Source organism: Hoplias malabaricus, chromosome 1 (assembly GCF_029633855.1).
Source record: "Hoplias malabaricus isolate fHopMal1 chromosome 1, fHopMal1.hap1, whole genome shotgun sequence".
NCBI lineage: Eukaryota > Metazoa > Chordata > Actinopteri > Characiformes > Erythrinidae > Hoplias > Hoplias malabaricus.
This window is the reverse complement of record NC_089800.1, coordinates 26958891-26981585: the sequence shown is the minus strand read 5'-3', so window position 1 is coordinate 26981585 and position 22695 is coordinate 26958891. Positions and strand designations below refer to the sequence as shown.

General features: G+C 39.3%; 1 protein-coding gene across 4 annotated transcripts; it reads left to right on the top strand.

Moving 5' to 3' along the window:
* Positions 1 to 12600: 12600 nt before the first annotated feature.
* arfip2a (ADP-ribosylation factor interacting protein 2a) lies at positions 12601 to 22233 on the top strand. Of its 4 annotated transcripts, XM_066678111.1 has the most exons (10): positions 12601 to 12770; positions 13597 to 13699; positions 14144 to 14176; positions 16426 to 16534; positions 18412 to 18492; positions 18696 to 18811; positions 19184 to 19405; positions 20215 to 20372; positions 20644 to 20818; positions 21603 to 22233. In XM_066678111.1, the coding sequence occupies exons 1-10, from the start codon at positions 12739 to 12741 to the stop codon at positions 21756 to 21758; spliced, it is 1185 nt and encodes a 394-aa protein (XP_066534208.1). In that variant the 5' UTR covers positions 12601 to 12738; the 3' UTR covers positions 21759 to 22233. The 4 variants fall into 4 exon arrangements, with proteins under 4 accessions (XP_066534208.1, XP_066534209.1, XP_066534210.1 ...); XM_066678112.1 differs by lacking the exon at positions 14144 to 14176; XM_066678113.1 differs by lacking the exon at positions 18412 to 18492.
* Positions 22234 to 22695: the final 462 nt, after the last annotated feature.

Below are 22695 nucleotides of genomic sequence, written 5' to 3'. Positions count from 1 at the left end.
GAACCCTAGCCTTGGAAGGTAGAGGCAACATTGTGGTCAAATAAGCAATTTCTAATGGAAGGAATTATACTGAGACATTTTACCGCAGAAATAGTATTATAAAATTGGGGGTTCCAGAGTCTCAGTACAAAGTTATAAAGTATAAAGTTTGAATAATACTGCTGTGGACAGAAACCACAGACTGAGTTATCAGCAGAACATCATCAGTTTTTTACACTGTTTGTCTAAAAAAACCCTTACTGAGGAGCATGTCTTTGGCTCACATGAGATCAGTTTTTCAGAAAACACAGTCAGGATTACGCCTGCCTCATCTCTGAAAGCATGACATGCATTAATCTTATAAGACCCCTTTTGTCACACTGTGTATGGTGGGCGACAAAATGTTGTCTTGTTGGCTGATTATTGTCAGTGGACTGACATGGTGTAAAAATCCTATAAAACATGGCATTGAAAAAAAATGGCATTCCTGAACTGGTGCACCTGGAGAAGTCAAAGGTCTGAAGGTCAGACACAGGAGGAAGCTGCTCTTCGAGAACAAATCTCAGGCCAGGACAATACATCTGGCCTCTGGCTATGATTTAGGAACAGGTTCAGAGGTGCAGGTGTGAAGGCCATACAGAGAGAGCTGGACGGCAGGTTCTGAAGATTAAGCATGGTCTTGGTTAATGAGGAGGGCAAGAACGAGGTCAGATTAAACAGTCAGATTTAACATATAGAGCAATTTATGTGTTCCAGTGAATATGTAGACACAGAGGACATGAGCACAGTGTATGTATGAGTGTGTGTTGGGGAGGGGGTTTGAGGGGTGGTTGGGGAGTAATGCCATCTGTTAGAGAGCACTAGTTAAACTGACTTGCACCCATTTCCAACATACAGTATATGAAGCTCAAAATATATTATGCAAAATATAGAAGACACAGATATGCCAGTGGACCTAGACCTCTATAATGTAAATTTAAACTAAATATAAACAACTTGGGGTGGCATGGTGGCGCAGCAGGTAGTGTCCCAGTCACACAGCTCCAGGGACCTGGAGGTTGGGGGTTCGAGCCCCGCTCCGGGTGACTGTGAGGAGTTTGGTGTGTTCTCCCTGTGTCCACGTGGGTTTCCTCCGGGTGCTCCGGTTTCCTCCCACGGTCCAAAAACACACGTTGGTAGGTGGACAGGCAACTCAAAAGTGTCCGTAGGTGTGAATATGTGTGTGTGTGTGTGTCTGTGTTGCCCTGTGAAGGACTGGTGCCCCCTCCAGGGTGTGTTCCCGCCTTGCGCCCAATGATTCCAGGTAGGCTCTGGACCCACCGTGACCCTGAACTGGATAAGCGCTTACAGATAATGAATGAATATAAACAATTTTAGATTCATATATAAATATTTTTTGAATAGTAAATATTATAAAAAAGCCTTACATATTGAAATATAAGGCTTATATTAAGCATTCCTTACCAAATAATAAGATTTAAATATATTTGTATAAATGTATTTTTAAGTCTAAATGAATTTACTAAATAATTAGCCCTAAAATACACTAAACAGTTAGTGTGTTTCTCATTTACATGGCCAGGATTTGCGTACAAACACTGGACTTTTTCTAGTATGCAAATAAACATTCTCTGAATTTTATAAAATTTGATTAAAATTGTGAACATCTAATTTAAGTTTGACTAACTCATTTGTAAGGTACAAATTACTGAATAATAAACTGACTAACAAATTTCATATTAAGCCTGGCCTTATGTTGAATATTACTTACTAAATAATAAACCATGTAATATATTCTGAATAATTATAACTTTTATTGCCATATTCCCTACAGATAAGAAATTTTAAAGAAAAAAATGTTCAATTTACTGCCACTTTATTGCCACATATTAAGTGCAGCAAGGTGTCAGTATGATTTTTGTACATATCTGGCTACAAGATTTTTACATAGATCATCCTTATTGGATGTACAGGCTGATTTGTTATACACACCATAATAAGTTAGCTTTCGCTCTGCCCCTAACCATAACTACAAGCCTTATACTTACCCTAAACTTCACCCAAACCATAAACTTAACTCTTAATTGATGCTAATCTAAAAGCTAACCTAAAGCTAACCTAAAAGCTTCAAAACCTTAGCAGCCAGATTTCTATCTGTGTAACAACAGTTTGCAGCAGTTTCTGTAGTTCTCCCTCAGGTACAAACAGTGCTGGGAGCTTGTTTAGTGATTGTAAATCTGCATGATTTTGAAAATAATTTAACATGATCAGCTTTCTCCTCTTAACTTTGCACAGGATAATATAAAAAGCAACTTGCATCTGTACTGAAATAATAAAAGGAAATATTGTAACTAAGAGATAAGAGGCTTAAAACATTGTAGCATCTCAAAAATACATTACACAGTGGGCTTCAAGTTGTAGTCCATCAGTCAGTCAGTTAAGTTGGAAATTAATTTTAAAGCTGGGGAATATGAAGAGTAAGATGCGATTTGTTTCCCCTATTTGGCTGTTATTTAAGACTGATGTCTACAAATAAACCACAGCACACAAATCTATAGACTGTTTTCGTCAGGAACTGAGCACAGAAACAGAATGATAGGTAAACCTGAACTCCTGGATGCTGGAAGTTAGTTGCTGGTTAATCCTCTTGAGCCCAGCTGTGGTGTGCAGCTGTTGCCATGCTCCTGACAGTTCCTGTCTTGTTAGAGCAACTTTGGCATTCTCCAAAGGGCAGCAGGACAGGAGCATGGCATATCTTACCATATATTTGCATCTTAAGGGATTATGGCGACCAAACTGAAGGTTAAATCTTCTCCTTGCACCTGACAACAGATGAATTTCTGGCACATTGTAGTCGTGTTAGTCCAAGGAGGGTCAGATTTATATTGTCTGCTGTCAAGGTAATGTTACACAGTATGAAGGATAGTGTTCTTCTTTATTTATTTATTTTTAAGATAAATGTTGCGTGGGATCAGAGCATTCAATGTCCTTAAAGGGGTTTGGATCAAATTTACACAATTTTCCCCCTTTGCCTTGAAATAAATTGATGGGACAAGACAAGGTTGGTGTCTGAAGTTTGCATCATCCATTTTTCCACTGAGTTTAAGGTTAGGTTAATATAGAACTAGGGAAAAATAAACAAGTAGTTTAATCACTTATAGAGCTGTTAAGTCTATGAAACTATATGTCTGTTTTCCATTTGTCTGAGAAAATACTTTGGTCGTAAAAACAGAAACAGACTGTAAAAATTTTACTTTGAATTTACTTTTTATTAATTTTTTACATCCGAATCTTGCATGAAATCAAATCATCTACCTCCAGAGATATAATTCAAGTATTAATACATCCAAACCATTGACATAAAAATGTACATTCAAAGTTTCACTTTTTTCAGTGCAATAAAGATCATACATTTAATGGAATACTCTCAGCCAAAATAGACAAAACCTGATAGAATAGCGATGAAGGAGTGATCCTTCTTTTTTCTTACCATCTTCGTGTGTCTTGGGAATTATCACCAAGTTGGTGTGTTTCACATCCTTATCCACAAAGTTGAATCAATGTCTCTTTAGCCACCCCATGTGGTCTTTTGCCCTTTAAGCTGAGGTGCATGGTTTCTAAAGCCACTGTTTGGTTGTTACAGTGGATAATGTGGGTGTAAATTTGTCAATCTTTGCACACATCATCAATCATTAAACAATCAAAGTTGGTCCGGCTGAGTGACCAACGGCGCATTCACATATTCATAGTATGCAGAGCCTGTTTGGTTGTGGCTGGGCTGCGTTCAATACAATGCGAAAGCGTGAGCCATGGTTTTGTAAATTGCATCTTGCAGTCAAATAAGACTCAAATGGTCTGGCGCCATTTTAGTCAGGCAATGTTTACTTGCGCTCAGGTACCAGCAATACCATCAATAACATCAATTGACAGAATATCTTGTGGAAGAACAGTTTTCTCCCCTGAATAGTTTCAGAGATATGTGGAATTGATATGAAGGTGAACTGAAAATGTAATGGTGGTTTGTAGTTATCCAGCATCTTAGTAATATCTCTAACCATCAATCGGTCTCTGTTTAGCGGTGTGTCATGCTACCACTTACTTTTTGTTTATTTTGAATGATTCTTCTAGAATGTGTTTCCTTTCTCTGCTTCTTCTTCTAAAATGTAAAAAAAACATGGTATATAGAACATAATGAACTTAACTCCATCATCCATTTTCTATAACCTCTGTATCCTACTCAGAGACATGGTGGGTCCAGAGCCTACCCAGTATGGAACACACCCTGGACGGGGTGCCAGTCCATCACAAGGCATCATACACTCACACACTCACACCTTTGTACACTTTAGGATAGACAGTCCATCTACTAGCATGTTTTATTTTCTTTCTTTCTTTTTGGTTTGTGAGAGAAAACTGGAGCACCCAGAGGAAACCCACACAGACATAGCGAGATTATGCCAAACTCCGCACAGACAGTCTGCGGAGATGGGGTCTGGACCCACAATTCCAGAACTTTGGAGCCCTCCACTGCATCTGACTGAATAAACATCCCTTTTTTGAATATCCCTTTACTTGGGTGGCTCCACTGCAGAACTAAAGGGAACAAACATCAGACATATGTCTTGAAAAAGTAACTACATTTAAGGTACATTTGATTTTGGGCAGAAGTCTAATTTTAACACTAAAGCTCTGGAATATGTTCTCACAGTCCACAGATGAAAAGCAGCGGATCACAGCATTAAAGCCCTGCCTGTAACTTCACAGGAAGAGCTCATTTAAATTCCCCATTTTCACCATTGCGTGCACAGCCATGTTTTGCTCGGCTTTCTGATCCGACCGCAGGTAGCACTGACAAATAAAAAAAGGTTAAATGAGTACTAGATAAAAAATGTTAACTGCCCCTTAAGGGATTTAAGACACCTCAATAGCTCTTTATGTTTATTTGCGGGCTGTCTATAGTTGTCCTGCCGATTACACAGGTGACTTTACAGGGAGGGAGAGTGTGTTCCTGCTGGGTTTCTGCAGCTCCTGTGCTCCCTGTGCTGTTTACTCTTTCACTGCTGTGTTTAACAGGCCGCTCTGCTCTCACAAAATTCACAAGGGTCAAATCTGGCCAAGGCAGGCTTTAAAATTAAAATGAAACTTATTCCTCTCATTCTCAGATAAGACACATTACTTTGTTTATTATTGATTGGTGAACACTACTGTTATCCAGCTTTCGAAGTTATAATCTCTTAGTTCTCTGCTGATGTGTTGCTGCCACTGGTATGGGAAGGACGTGAGCATGATGTGGAAAGCCATGTAGTACCTCAGAGACAGAGTGAGCAGTCAATAATAGTAACCTTAGTGACCACCTAAGATACCATGGAAACTTCCTAGACACAGTCTAGCAACTACCTGGAACACCACAGGAACCACCTTGTAAAAGCCAGACAAACACCCCAACAACACTGGAACATAGGGAATCGGTTTGAGAAAGTTTGAGAAAGTGGAGTGCTTAAGAGTGGTGGTTTACAGATAATACAGTGTTCAGTTTAATAAGAACCATGTCCACCATCTGGTATGTTTTGTGATTTCTTCATTTCCTAGAGGCTAGTCATCTAATGTTGTGTTCATATCGCTTATGGGCTTTATGCATGTTGCTTCACTGACTCAGTGGATTAAAACTAGGAAAATGGCTGAATATTAAAAGAAATAATATGCAATAACATATTAACTCATGTATGCATCACATATTTCTTAGGAGTACAGCAAATAGCTTTTTGACTGTTCACGACTAGGACGAGAAGAAAAAAAAAAACAGCCATTTGCTTTTACTGTTGCTCCAAGAGATAGGTTGAATCCCAAATGCCACCCCACCACCCAATGTAGTGCACAATATAGGTCATAAAGTAACAGTCTCTGTACACACAGTGCATTGTATGTTGAACTATAAAACCCTGTCTGGATGTAGTAATTTTATTATCTGTAGGAGACATGGTGCTATTTGGGATGCAGGTCAAGCCTCTCCTTCTCTGTTGTTATGCCATGCTGCCAGTGTTGGAGGCATACAGGCAGAAAAGATACATCAAATCTAATCTAACCATTCACATTCATATCGCATGCCTATGAATCAGATATGTATCCGATCTAAGAGATGAAATGAGATATATTCTAACATTTACTCTAAAGACTGCACAGAAGTGAAGAGGCTATTACTGCAGCAAAAGGAAGTGAAAACTATCTAATATCTACCCTGGATTCTGAATAAAGACTGGATAAGCATGTGTCCACAGTCATTTGGTTATACAGTGTATCTATCTGACCATTGTCTTTACAAATCACCTTTTTCAAAGAGTGTTTCAATATCAGTGTAAAATGATTTACTATTTAGTAATAAGAGTGAGTAATAGGAGTCTGGGCTCATTGGCAAGTCTAAGAATGTTAAACAGTTAAAGTTCCATGACTCATAGGGAGAAGCCTGGTAAAGTGGTACATTTGTATATGTGTGTGTGTGCGTGTGTGTTAACTGGTGCTTGGGGAAGTTTAAACTGTGATACAGCTACAGTACAGTCTAAGTGACAAATCTGTTCTGAAACAACAAAGACTAAGGACTTGCTCCACAGTGTCTGCACCAAGTCTAACACAGTGTGATCAAACAGGATAATTTTCAGTGTCAAACGCCTCTTTGTCTCTCTGATCCCACACAAAAACGACAGTAAAGAACTGTTCCATTCACTGCTTTAATGCTGTAACAGCATTTACCAGTCAGCAGTGAGGATCCTGAAGACTTTCATCTGTGCTCTGGCCCCTTTAGGGAGCTGTGGCTGAGGGAGTGCGACCCTATTGCTGTGTTAGATCTGCTGGAGGAGGAAGGAAAAGTGAAAAAGGTTAAGTAAATAATCTCTCCTCTTCACCTTTGCCAATATGAATTTCATTTCCATTTTTTAAAGTAAACACTATATTGCTATGGAAATGTATACATTTTAATACCAAAGATTTATATTGAAATTTGGGAAAGGTTTACACTAGTTGTTGGAATGTGGCTGTGAGAATGTGATGCCATTCAGCATTACGGAAGTCAGGTACTGATGTGGATGATTTACATCTTTACAGTTTACATTCTCCACAGCACATGACACTTTGAGCATGGTGATGTCAACTCCTGTTGTATAAGTCACAGATTATAAAAACTCTATGTACACAGTTCAGTGTTAGTGTCTACAATGACTGCGTCTTAACAGAACACTAAGTAGTATTTCTATATAATAAGAAATCATTTTGATGTTTCACTTTCCTGTAAAAGGGAAAACAGAGCCTCTGTCCTTGTTGCTCTGGGCTCAGCACTGTAGCAACTGCACTCTGTAACTTTTGGAGGAGGGTAGAAAACACCCCAACCCCAGACAGTGCTGTAAAAATCAATTACACTCTGCAACAGCAGGGGGAGCCCAAGAGTCAAAACACCAAATCTTCCCCAAGGTTCATTTAATGTGTCTTAATTCAATAATTACAAGCAGTGTCTACATTTTTATGTCCATAAAAGACTTAATTTATAAGACCATGACATTTGAGGCTAACGACACAGGGGACATTTTCTGGGACAAGGGATGAGTGTTACTGGCAGCAGAGTGAGACAAATGAACCAATACAACGTTTTCATTGTCTCTTAATGTGACACGACTTGTTTCTTTTCCAGCCAAGGTCTCAAATTCAAGACTAAGTCACGCATATTGTGAATCCATAATAATGAGGTATTTCTCTTTCTCTGATTGAATTGCAGGCACGAGGATATAAAAACAAAAAAACACAAACAAAAAAACAGTTGACAGTTGTCTGAAATTGCACATTACAGAAGAACTACAAAGGGATCAGGTCCATATGCTTTAGATTGTAAACAAAGGAGTGGGCTTTGTAATTGTTCTCCACTGGATTAGTGACACAGAGAGTAAGAAATCTTAGGCTGTGGTGGGCTGCCATATTTTTTTTCTGCACCGCTATTGTCTCTGTGCTCTGATTTCTGTTGAAGAGTGAGGAGGAGTCGACCCCACCAGCATCTGGAAGCACACTTAAAGTGCTAGTTTGGCAAAAAATCAAATGTACGCAATTTTCCCCTGAGTGTCCTTGATCAGCCAAGGCACGACCGGCGTCTGAAGTTTTATTTCTTCAGTTTTATTTTGGAGCTTCGAGGATAAAGGCCTATTCACACACACAAAAATGGATGCGATTTTTGACGCAGTGGAATCTTCACATAGAGTTCAGTGTTTTCAATTCATGGAAAGGAGAGAGCAGAAGAAGGACAATTGGTTCTTGGAGCAGACATGACTATACACAGTCACTGCACTGACCTACGATACATTCAGCTATGGTCTATAGTATGGCAAGACATCCATTATATGCTCAGAAAACGGTACTGATATGCAAGCAGTTTTAATATCTTCCCTAGTAGCTTTCTGACAGAATGTAACATAGTGTTGACATAGCTTAAAACAGTAGCAGATGTCCTGAAGCCTGAGTTTTGTCTTGTACTTCTGTTGTTTTTGGTTCACTACATCATGTAGTTTGAGAGTCATTCTCTAATTTAAGACCCTGCCAGTACTGCACACATGGAAGTTTCAAATTTGAATGGTTTATGAGTGCCAGTAAACTTCCATCCAAAGATATTTTCTTTTTGTGCCTTTCCTGTGTACTAGAACGTCAAATTTAAGCACTAAATGTTTCAGTCACAGACTATAAAGTAACATGTCCTCCTTTGACTTTTACTGTGCATACACCAAACCAGCATTTAAAGCTACAAGGTGACTAGACACCATTCTTTCTGAATGTGAGACAGAAACTCTCCTCAGTGGTACACAAATATAAACCTTTAGGCAAATTTAAGCACCAATCACCAATCTGAAAACATTTTTATCTTATTTTGTCTCATTACCTTGCATTTTATTGGAAATGTGTCATTTCTTGTTACAATGAAGTGAATAAATCTGCTAATTAATACAAAGCAGATTAGGGTGAATCCAATTTTTTTATTTTTACCTCTACACCCTTGTCGTATTGCCCCTTGGAATTGAGTTTCAAAACATTTAATAAAATCTTGCGCCATCAGTGCTTCATTCCCAAGCGATTAGCATTGCTCTGTAGGCAGCTCTGCCAGTCTGCAGTGATATCAAAAGAGTGTTGCGTGACTTTATTTAATTGTAGTGCATCATAATCCTTCAGAAGCATTCGACAATCATATATCATCACTCATTCCTAACTGTTCTCTGATATGACGCTGAATGTTAGAATGTTCCACCTTAAATAATGCAGTAGCATCAGCGACTATAAGGTAATTGCTTCATCATTTAAGGTGGAACTGGAAATTAACCAGCTAACTAAAGATATATCAGCATAATACTAGCAATATTTTATGTTATAAAGAATTTTTTAAAGAAAACTACATGGTTATCATTGTTTTAAAGGAGAGGATACTGACAATTGGGGGTTTCTTTGGTCGCTTGTGCAGGCACCTTGCCTGCAATTATTTAGACACCCTCACTGTTGGGTTCAGCTCCCTACTCGGGTAAGCACCCCACATGACACCGATAACAATCTGGACAAGACTCTTCAAATACAGAGTGATGTGGCATGGTTTTTTCTCAGGAGAGTGTTCTCACCCTTCTCCTTATTGCTCACTAGCAGAGTCTGATTTAATTTTTTAAAGTTTTTGTAGTTATTATTCTGTTAATATATTTCTGTGAATATAGGCTGCTAATACATGATGCCAGTGCCTGTGCTGTCCTCCTCTCATGCCCCAGTGATGACCTGTAGCATTCTCGCTCAGATTTCTTCCCTGTTGGGAAACAACAATAGAGTTGGATTCCACTGTGTTCCTGCCCAGTTTGAGACTGATACATGCTCAGGGGTCATTATGTAGTTCATGTCTATTTCGTTCAATCCCTTCATTTCTTTCAGAACGGCAGGAAACTGTCAAACATTTGTACCACCTTTGGTCAGACTGCAAAATAAAAGAGACTCCTCAGACGTCAGTCATTTCCCACACCATTTATGGCTCTGCGACTGCTTTTTACATGTGACCAAGTCGCTTAAGGGGTATGAATAATGCACAGGTCGAGGGTTGCAGGCTGAAGGACATAGCCACTGCCCTTTGCTGCAACAGTCAAGCAGAAACACACTTCAGATTTTGCACTTCCTCTTTAAGCTTGACGCATATTAGCCTTCAAAGCTTATTGTAACACGCCTCTTTCCTCAGGCCTGAGACCACTGAGTGACCTCAGAGTCTTTGAAATGAATATGGTTATATTATTATGTTGCATAAATTTAACTGGACTAAAACAGGACAGAAAGTTTGATGAATGGCTTTTAAAGTCCAGATAAGGGTGTTTATATTGATGGAAATTATTTAATGGATTTATATATCAGTTGCTGCTTTGAAATGAGAGCTCTCATGAGTCTTTGAAAATATGAGATATCAAATGCATTAATATTGATGAATATAAGTCGGAGCCTGCTGGTTTATGATCCATATAGAGATCATGGTCACCTTCCAGAGTGATATATGTTTGGGCCAAAAGTAACACATGAACATGCATAAGCCTATTGAGTTTACAATGAAGCATGTCTCTTACCTCTGTCTGAACTTTAACACTAGTGTAATTATGCGGTTTCTGCTGTTTTGGCCTGAATATAAATTTTAAGGAGATTCGATGGTGGCCAAATGAGTCAGGGATTAATGAATAAGTGATTTGCAGTTTTTTGAAGGGGAAGGAAACCTATGCTAAATATCAATGCAAATACTACATACTGTATACAGTTCTAGTATTGTCAGTTACTTAATGACATATCTACACACAGACCTAAGCATTTCTAAGTTGATTTTCCTATTTATGCAGCATTCTTTAGAGCTACATCGCACCCTAAGCCTCAATGGTGAATGAAAGTCAGTTATATCCTGCTTGGGTTTCATTCATCACAGTTCTCTTACTACAATAGCCAGAATGCATTTCACAATACATCATACATCATACCACACAGTGACAATGGAATCCTGATTGCTTGTGTTGTCAAAGATGCATAGGCAAACCAAAAGAGATGTGGTACTCGGTTTCCTAGCAGTGATATTTGCTCTCAAACTGTATATTCTCAAGTTTCATTTCCAAGCTAGGTGCAGTTTTCCAAACATGTCCTTCTGCCTTCAACATACATCATCAGAAGGTAATATTTCTCATTTCACAGCTATGTGACTGCAACACTACTTTCTGTGCCACCATACCGCCCCAATTGAGGCCTATTTATTCATTATCTGTCACCGCTTATCGAGTTCAGGGTAGCGGTGGGCCCGGAGCCTACCCAGAGTCATTGAGCGCAAGGCAGGAATACACCCTGGAGGGGGCACTAGTCCTTCACAGGGCAACACAGACACAAACACATTCACTCACACCTGTGGACACTTTTGAGACTTCAATCCATCTACCAACGTATGTTTTTGGACTGTGGGAGGAAACCGGAGCACCCGGAGGAAACCCACGCAGACACGTGGAGAACACACCACACTCCTCACAGACAGTCACCCAGAGGAAACCCACGCAGACACAGGGAGAACACACCACACTCCTCACAGGACAGTCACCCGGAGCGGGACTTGAACCCACAACCTTTACTGTTGTTGATTGCTCACAAGGTTCTTGTAACTGAAGTGACTGAAGTGTTGGTTAAATATTCATGTACCTTTTGCTCCTTCTCTGTTCAGGGGCATGATCACTTTTTAAACCTAAGCAGCATCAAGAGCTCTCTAACAGTCTGTATCAGTCTGACTCCCACCATTCCTGTAAGTTTACAAAGCTCAGTTTCTATGAATCTATGAAGCTGCTGAATGCTGGGATGTATTGGGTTATAGCGACACCACATGGCAGGGTTTAAGCATCACATTTAAGAGATTTTAACACAACTTATATATATTATATATATTTGTTTTTTTTTTAATTTTTTATTCACTCTTAGGATATCAGGGAGCCTTGTCTGTGATCCTGTCCCTTCAGAACAATTTAAGGAATGTGAACAAATTATTGGTACGTTTAAAGCACGGAAATGATTATGGAATGGGAACGCGATATGTACATTTGACATTCAAATTAGTTTTAAAATATCTTTTGAAATGTTTTACATTTAATTATTCATTTATTTTAAGTTTTGAAAAGGGAAACAACGCATTCAGAGGAAACGGAATCTTAAGCCTTGCTGATGTTAATTACACAGTTAAAAGTGATGAGCTGGGCGTTCCCGTTTAAAGCTCCCGCGCCACTAAAAGTGGGTACTTCAGAAAGTACGTTTGGTCTAAGGGGGTGAATTGAGAGAGAGCCATTCTCTGGACAGTCACTAGTTAATCCTAAACCATAAAGCTTTAAAGCCAGCTGGACGGTGACGACTCCTCTGTCGTCAGTTCCGTCTGCGTGTCTTATTTTTTATGCCACCAGTTTTCAGGAATACCCCTCCTTCCTGTGCCGTGATTGGCTGTAAAAACCCGCATCCCGATTTATGATTGGCTATAGGAATCTGTCTTCGGCTCTGTGATTGGCTGGGAACGTATACTCAGGTCCAGTCAGCCTATTGGCGTTGTTTCGACGGAAAGCGTGTGGGGAAAAAAATAATGCAGCCTGCATTAGGAGCGAAGAGGATTGAGAAAAGAGGCTGCGGGAATGATGTGATCAGCACTGCTTTATAAACACAAACCACCGCCTGCATTTCTGTTATACTGCACTGAAGGTGCACCTGGAAAAGCAGACTTCGATGATAAAGACTCATTTGGACTCAGAATACAGGTAAGCAGCAAGGACATCTTCATCCCCATCCCCATCATCATCCTCCTGGCTGAGGTCACTGGTGGGTGGCCTTTGTATATGGACTGCAGAAATGACCATTCAGGCCATTGAATACTAAATGTTATGGGTCATTTATCTAATGCTGATGCTGCTTTATGATGATGTATTATAGTTGAATGAATGAGTACAGTGGGTTATTTAATGGTCAGCCAGAACTGCTAGATAGCAACAGACAGGCCTGAGTGTCCATAGTATGCCTTAGAAAAGCCGTAGCCCCTCAGCTATTGAGCAGGACTGAAGCTGCATTGATACAACATATAACCAAAAGTTTGTAGATACTCTTTATAATTAGGGAAGTCAGCTACTTTAAGGTGCTACAGATATCCAGTTATGCAGCCACACGTGTAAGATATAATCTCTGTAGAAAAGCATGAAATGAATGCTCTATGGCACTGTGCTCAATGCCAAACACTGGGTTCGAGGAGTATAAATCCACTGGCACTAAGCCATGGAAAAGGTAAAACTGTGTTCTCTGGAGTGATGGATCACCATCCAGTAACTTTGTGGGCCAAAGGCCATCACATAAGCTGAATGACCAAACTATAGGGGTTTGGCTTGAATATTACACAGATTTCTTGTATAGGAAGAGTCCTAATCCATCAGTAGATGACCATTTACAACCTCTCTGTATGAGTCTTGTGTTCAGTATTTAATTTTCCAACAGCTCCAAAGATCAGTTTTAGAAGTTTTCTTTATCTTGTGATCCAAATAAATAATTCATTATTGTGTGAAAATGTTTTCTTCCATCTCCGTGTGTTTTCTCTAGGTCCACTATGGCGGACAGCATCATGAGCAAAGCTGCCACAATGGAAATCCCCATCAACAGCAATGGAGACACAAGAACGGCTGAAGATGATGGTTTTGAACAGGTCAGTCATTACTAAAATTATCCCACCTTCCACTTAGGCTCAGGAATGAACCATTCCATTATTCTCTTACATATTTTGTTATAGTTGATTATTCTATTCCTGTATGGCAGTGTCAAAACAGACATACAGCATTAAAAACATTCATGATCAAAAAAAATTAAGAACACTAGGTTATACCATTTAGAGTCATTGTGTAGTTCTCCTATTACTAAATGTGCCACATCTGTAACATGATTAACATTATAACATTGTTGCTGTGGACAAAAACGTCTACCAAATCCCACACATGTGAATTTCCCCGGTATGATGGTTTTTACTGTAAACCTTCCCAGTTCACACAGTCTGTCTCATCATCATTGTTGCATTTCTCATTTCCATTCGCTATGATTTGTGACTGTACACTCAAACATGTCATGTTTTGTCTTTATGTCTCGTTCTGCGCAGGCTGCACAGATTGATTGGAGCTTAGAGCGGAAGGTAGGGAGTCTTTCGGCTGTGCTGATGAAGGAGAACTTGGCACTGCGTCCTTAGATTAGAGTCTTATTTATCCCTGTGAATTAGTTTGGGTTTGTTGTGTTTACAATTTAACACACAGCCCAGGGCCTGAATTATCCAAAGGCCTGTGCTTGTTTTGTGGACAAAAGACAGAGGATAAGCAAAAATCACTGCTAATCCACTAAGCTGCATGGAGCTGTGTGAGTTTAAAATGAAGGAGTGGTGTGAGTTTAAAACGAGGGAGCAGTGTGAGTTTGGCATCTTTGTAAGTTTACACTTTGGTGGTCTTGTGGGTGTGCGTAAACAAAGAAGTCTGTTGGGAAAGTAGGTGGTGGCATTGATTCTGTCAGGGAAGCATAGTGTTTTGCTGAAGCTGAATTTTAAGGTAGACATTTAAAATATATTTAGGAGGAATTATTTAAAAAATTGCCATTAATTTAATAACACAGAAGTGTACCCCATGCTTTTTCTGGTGTGCAAGAAGGCCCTTTTTGGTACAACGTCAAACACTGCTGTTTAGCAGCCATCATAAGGCCACATAACACCTACATAAGCCTTCATAATAACTGATATACACCTACATGAATATTTATGAAGTCTTATTCTAGTAGGCGTCTTGGCCTGTGCTGATGTCAAGCTGATATAACATTCAAATCCGTTTCCATGTTTTTCAGTTCATTACTTTTGTCCATTATTATTATTATTATTATCATTATTATTATTATTAAAAATGATGTGTTTAATGGCACTGGTTCAGACACATTTTACCCAAAGGCCAGTGAAAATATACTGTAATTACTGTGTCAGGCTCTTTAACTACACTGAGGCAACAAGCATTTCCAGGCTTTTAATATATTACAGTCTTTTTACACCTTAAGGCTTATTATACAATAGCTACTAGATAATGTATTCAGTAATTTATTCTTGGGTCATAAAAATGTTGTAAAGCTTTGAACCTGTTTAAAAGCAGCTCATTCTGCCTTTAATGTTGGATACAATGCAATAGTGTTTGAGCACACACATGGAAACATGTTTTGGCTGTCTGCTGGCCATAGCTAGTCTGTTTTGTTTAATTTGGACCCCCATAATGTTCCTACACCCTTAGCCAATACTTAATGCATTGGTTCAATTGTTACAGTACAGTACAATGTTAAGTATTTAAGTATGTATTAAGTATTAAATATGAAATACATAAGTATTTCATGTAATAAGGAGATTACTGTTTTAATGTATTAGCATTTATTTAGTAGCAAATAACAAATATCCACTGGTGGGAATAAGGTTATTTAATTGAAGTATCCAAATGAAAGTGTGAAAATATAATGTTTACCAATCAGTAACTGGTTAATTGATATTTTTGGCCCTTAGACATTGCCCCCAGGGATTTTGGCCAACGCCAAATCAGCAACATGTCTATTAACCATCACAAAAACACCTCTGCCATGTTTAACAAAGGCAGGCAATATAGCTGCTAGACTGTTCTAAGCTGTTCTAATATAGAATATATTAACTAAACCACCCCTATTTTAAGTGAGGTCATCAAACTGCAGGAGTGGAGGAGTGTTCCCTGCTTCATCAGTCTTCATTAGCGTGCTTTCAAGACTTTCAGTAATGAGAAATATCAAGTGCTTCATCAGAGGAAAGAAAATGTGAACATTGAAGACACAGAAGTTTGCACCTCTGCTGCACACCCTGTGTCCTGTGTAGACTACAGTGTCCAGTATCGTCCCTCAAATCCTCACCTCACGTCACTAGCATCTCCCCTTCCACTCTACCACATTAGAAACCAAACCTAGCGATGTTATACATATCATATGTATACAGTTATTTATTATTTTGCTGTATTTAATATTATTGTAATGGCTTTAAGCCATACACAGATTGTAGATACATTCGTGATCAATATAAGTGCTGGGTTGCTACTCTCAAGGTGGAGTGCAGTGCAAAAATCAGAGACCAGGCTTCATTTTTTACATTTTTTTCCCAATCAAAACAGCCATTAGGCCAATGGTGTTCATTTTTCAAGAGATATTACTGTATAGATTAAGTACATGATGATCCACTTTCATGAGCAAGTCAAAGCCATGTTGACTGGGAAAATAAAGCTGGGTTCTGATTTTCATAAGCTCCCTTAGGTAGGAATATTATTATAGAAACACCCAAACACCCAGTAAAGAGTTAAACTGAACTGGAAGACTTATCTGAACTATTCCTTTTTTTATCTTCTTCAGGATCTGCAGCAGGTGATGGTGTCAGGGCCCAATCTGAACGAAACTAGCATCGTTTCCGGGGGCTACGGAGGAGCTGCCGAGGGCATCATTCCCACCAGCTCCATTAAAGGTGGGTAACTCCTATCAGCTGACAAGACTGCAAATCCCTTTTACTCTGACTTTTACTCTTAGTGATTTCTACGCACTGTGGAAGAAAGTGTACTCAAAATACAGACATTTTTATTTTTCACTAACATATTTTTTAGGGCCAGCTATACTTTTCAACAAAGAGTATTTGGAGAGACGCTGTGGTAACGTCCCTAAGCCAGGTGTCTTTATGCACTCTTATAAACTTTTATAAGATTTAGTGATGCACTAAAATGGATACCCTTGAAATGAATCAAAATTGGAGCAGCAGTTGGATTTTGGCAGCTAAATTTATTATGGAAATCTACTAACTCACATGAAGAATGATTATTATTTTTGCCTCTGATCTTTCTGTTAAACACAGCGAAATAGTTTCTGCTGCTGCTTTATATATTTTGACCTAAACAAAGATTTAGACCATTTTTGTCGGCCAATATTTTGGTGCATCTCTACTTGTCTTGTTTTTAAGTCATTTTTCCAGTTCTTCCTCTGAACTGCACGGGTCATTTCTTATTGTTTAACACTGTGTTGAATGTTAACAGAAGGTGTCTTCTCCTTTTCTACATGCTGTAAAGAAGACATGCCGGCTGCATGCTGGTGTAAAACATTCAAACTTAACTAACCAGAATGTGTTTTGCTCATGTGTTTTTCTTAGAGCAGTGGAATGTTCTGTGGTATGTACACATACGTCAGTTTTAAGATTGTCGTGCAGAATAACCCTGATTAATGCTTTATTCAGTCACATGGCTGTTAGGGCTGTTATGGTTTAATGTTTTCATGGTAGAATTCAAATATCATGGTTGTATGATGCAGTATCACATTATTAGACAAAAATGTGAAAATGTAGAATATAGGCCTTTTAAAGTTTCATAATTGTAAGTGATTACAATTGATCTTACTTCTGATGACAGACACATCAGTGCTGCCTTGTAAAAGTGTTACAGAAAGTTAAAGCTTTTAGTTTTCTATTACATTTATTCATTTACCTTGACTTTTGGGTGAAAACGGTATTTGTAATTACTAATTTTTCAATATATATTTAAGTTTGAGATTAGGAAACTGTTCAAGAACAATCTATACAGTGTTTGCAATGAAACAGTGAGACTGTAACAGCACTAATGGCAGTGTGGCAATATGCTTATTTTCAGTGCGATGGACCTGCAATGCTGAGCAGACACTTCTTGTTCTTCCTTTTTATTTGAATCATGCTATTGATGTTGTTCTAGCCTTGCTGTTTCAGTACACATTGTTCTGATTAACCTCTGATTGCATTTAACTGAAGAAAGTTGAAATGTATCAACACTTCTGCTGTTAATCCCTTCCTTTTCTAAAACTGTTTTCATTGTCCTCATTGCATTACTCTGACGGTTCAGTTCTTACAGCATGGGTAACACATCTCTGCCCTGTTTTTAACCTGTAGAAGTCTAGCTTTTATTGTTATTGTACAAGTTTCAGAACAATAAGTTGAAATTAAGTTTCAGAACAATGAGTATGTTCGTAATTGATGGATTACATTATGATTAGATATATATTCTCAAAAAAATATTGGCAAATTTGTGCTACTGAAAACATTTTGCCATTGAACAGTAATTTGGCAGTTCTTATTTAGCTCATAATTAAACACTGTATCGACTACCTGTAGCACAACGACTTATAATCTGCACTTTTTACTTTAGTTTGACTTCAATCAAATTAAATATAAAAATACATGCTTTTCTACTTTGTAGTGTTGATAGCCAAGACTGCTAAAGGTTAAAAACTTTAAAATCTTTTCAATCTGGTCCAGACATTGTGTCTCATTGTGTCTCACTCCCATCCCCCATCCCCCCATTCATCCTCACCCTTGTCTACTCATTTCAGACCTCCGTTCCAAGTCTAGGGGCATTCCCCACAGTCAGTCAGTGGCCTGCAGGATAGCTCGCCCTCCAGACCACCAGCAAGGTATCACACATGGGCTGGTCACCACTGTCTTTTCTCGTTCACTTTCGAATCCCCTCATTTTACACCTGTCCAGTCATCTCCACTACACCTCAGTTCCTCTGCTCAGTCTGTGTCAATTTTCTTCTATTAAATTACAAACTATGCTGGGATATTTTTCCCTATCCCTGATCTTGACTTTATCTAGTTTTCAACATTCCCCCCAGCTCCCAGCATGCACCACAGCAACAGTCACCCAGCCATGACGTCAGAAGAGGCCACACGAGGGATTGCCGTGGAGAAGTTTGACAGCGTGAAGAAATGGAGCATCAACACTTACAAGGTGCAGATCCTTCAACATCCAGCATAATTTCCAGAGGCATTAATACACCCTTTCTTCACATTTTCAGCCCAGGAGGCTTAAAATTTAGATTTAAAATGTTAGAATGTATATGAATTAAGTATTATGATATTTAAGAATCTCATCAAGTTCTGAGCAAAATAAAATATATTTAAAATGTAAAACTCCATCATAAGCTTAGTTTTTCAGCCATAAAATTGACACTGACACTGACTTAATGGTGATGCTAGTGTCTTGTGCTCGTACGAGTGGATCAGATGAGCTGCCCTCATTTTTTATTTCACCCCTTTTTCTCTCTCTCTCTCTCTCTCTCTCTCTCTCTCTCTTTCTCTCTCTCTCTCTCCCTCTTTGCAGTGCACAAAGCAGATGTTCTCAGAGCGTTTTGGCCGTGGGACGAGGACGGTAGATCTGGAGCTGGAGGCTCAGATTGATGTTCTGCGTGAGACTAAGCTGAAGTATGAGCACATTCTGAGATTGGCTCAGGCCCTCACCAACCACTTCTACAACATGGTGCAGACGCAGCAAGCCCTCGGAGACACATTCGCTGACCTGAGCCAGAAGTCTCCTGAACTACAGGTAACAGCTTTGTGTCCCTGTGGAATAAGAAACTCTTTTGTGCCTGACTGCTGGGATCCTTAGTGCTCCAAGTGTTGTTCCTATCGCTGGGAGAACTTTGGTTCTGTCCCTGGTGAAGTTTTAGCCATCCGAGGCCAGGAATCCAAGGAAGGGATGTCCCTCCCTTTCACGTCGTCACAAGCACAGCACAACCAGGTGTCTGTTAGTTGGAATAATCGATTAGAACATTTAGCATTCACCTCCAAGTGGTGTAGTGGCATTGTATAAGCAACAATTTGATAAGAAGCAGAAATTGGCTTCACATTGCTTGAAGGAATAGTGCTTATCTCACTCTGACTGTGAGGAGTTTGGTGTGTTCTCCCTGTGTCTGTGTGGGTTTCCTCTGAGTTCTCCGGTTTATTACCACGGTTCAAAAATAAAACACACGTTGTTGGGTGGATTGGTGACTCAAAAGTGTCAATAGGTGTAAGTGTGAGAGTGAATGCGTCAGTTTGTTTTGACCTGGCGCCCACTCTAGGGTGTGCCTTGCGCCCATACAGCTTTATTATTAAATTGTTTGTCTCTCAAACTCAAGCCATTGCCAGTTTCACTCATTAATTGGTTCTTCCTCAATCAAACAATGCTGCAGAGTTGAGAAAATGCAGAATAACACATGCTTTATCTGAGATTTGCAAAGCAAGCTACAGCTTGGGCATAGGGTATTACTCATGCATATGGTGTATCTCTACTATATATAGCCCCATAATATATTAGCCCCATTTGAATGACCAGTGTAAGGAAGTAATTAAGATGTATTTGCTGTTCTTCAGGATGAGTTTGGTTACAATGCAGAGACACAAAGACTTCTGTGCAAGAATGGAGAGACACTTCTGGGTGCCATCAATTTCTTTGTGTCGAGCATCAACACGCTGGTCAACAAAACCATGGAGGACACACTAATGACCATCAAGTTGTACGAGAATGCAAGGTACATTCCAAAAACATGCAGGACCCATATTAAGCCACATAAGGGGTTTATATTTAAATATATTTGCAATAGTCTGTACTTTTTGTTTTGCTTTGTTTCAAATACACTATACTATAAACTAAAATACTTTTTATAATATTTTCTTTGTTACCTGAGCGAGTGCCTTAAGGAACAAAAGCAGCTGATGTTTTATAGATGTTTTTAGTTCTGAGTGGGAGAAAGCACCATTAGTGTGGGTTGTGTCCATGTGTGTGTGTTTGTGTGTGTGTAGGTTGGAGTTTGATGCCTACAGGACAGATCTGGAGGAGCTGAGCGCTGGACCTCGGGATGCTGCGACTATGGTCCGAATTGAGGTGGCGCAGCAGGAATATCAGATCCACAAAGACAAATACGAACGCTTGCGCAGCGACGTCACCATTAAGCTCAAGTTCCTGGAGGAGAATAAGGTAGAACTGCCATCACTACTTTAACTGCTTCTGTACAAATATGAGACATCAGATTTAAATCCGAATTGCGTGTGGCCACAACATATATGTATCCTTGATGTGTTCAAATTCAATCCAAATTGCATACATGCTGCTATTTCTTGTTTAAGATTATATGAGAATATATGAGTGTTTTCAGGCATCTCTTTTTTTATTGACTGCATTATATGGATCTAATGTGAATTTTTTAGGGTGGCACCGTGGTGCAGCAGGTAGGTGTCACAGTCACACAGCTCCAGGGACCTGGAGGTTGTGGGTTCAAGTCCTGCTCCGGGTGACTGTCTGTGAGGAGTATGGTGTGTTCTCCCTGTGTCCGCGTGGGTTTCCTCCGGGTGCCCCGGTTTCCTCCCATGGTCCAAAAACACACGTTGATAGGTGGATTGGCGACTCAAAAGTGTCCGTGAGTGTGTGTGTGTGTGTGTGTGTGTGTCACCCTGCGAAGGACTGGCGCCCCCTCCAGGGTGTGTTCCTGCCTTGCGCTCAATGATTCCAGGTAAGCTCCGGACCTACAGCGACCCTGAACTGGATAGGGAGTTTCAGACAAGGAATGAACTAATGAATTTTCTATTTTATGTGGCTAGGAAAGGGATGCGCCACCCATGATTTAATCTGGGTATTTAAATCATGGCCTTTTATTTTTATTTATTTATTTTTTATTATAAAGAACCTTAATATTTTGTTATATTCTGTAATTACAGATCTTTTTAAAAGGTAACCAGTTTCCTGTGCCATTCCTTATCCACAGGTGAAGGTGATGCACAAGCAGCTCCTCCTCTTCCATAATGCAATCTCAGCTTACTTTGCTGGAAACCAGCAGCAGCTGGAACAGACTCTCAGGCAGTTCAGTGTTAAGTTGAAGCCCCCAGGCTCAGACAAGCCCTCGTGGCTCGAGGAACAGTGATTCAGCCACTAGCCTCTTAGAAAAAGGCCAGCAGGTGGACAGACTGATGTACGGATCTGTTGACAGAGGGATATATGGATGAATGGATGAGATTTCACAGTGTTACTGCATCATGAAAACAGATCTGCTCTGTTTGAAGCCAGACTTTATTTTGATGAATGAGTGGAGAAATCCTTTCTCTTCTCCTCTCTCTGGAGATTCTCGAGGTTATTTTGGATATTGTTTGTCACAAGACGTGTAACATAATCACATATTTGTTCTGTGTATGAAAGGCACCTTCTAGGGAATTTATTTTAATCACTTTTATTTTAGAACGAGAAAGAAGCATTGTGGTCGTGTGTGTGTTTGCGAATATGGGACACTGGAATGGGGGCATGTGATGGAAAATTGTTTACAGTACATGTTATAAAAACGTAATTAATGTATATTATTGTGTAAAATACAGTGTAAAATCTCATAAATCTAATTAAACTGTTTGAAGAGATTGCTTAGTCTTTAGTTTGTTCTTAATGAATCTATTGGGACTCCGATGAGAAAGGTAAGTCTTTTTTTCCCCATTCCAACACTAATAAAAATTTAATTGTTTTCACTTTAAAATGTCAGTTACCAGGTTGCCTTAAATTGAAAGTATTGTTGCGTTAAATAAAATTCTAATAATCAATAAACAGTAACATGTCTTTTGCATTGTAAAACAGTAAAGTAAAGTTAGTTTAACTCTAGATTTGAAGGCAGGCTTCTATCTACACGTTTAAGATGTGAAGCACCATGTGAAACTGGCTTAAAACTCACCCTCTCACATACTCACTCACTCACAGGAAGTGACTAAAAGGGGCTCTTAAAAGTGTTTAAGGACCTCTCCACAAGGGGGTGATATTGTGCTTTGCAGCAATGACACTTTGTGTCCTTAAGTGGTAATTATATTTTTTTTATTTTTTTT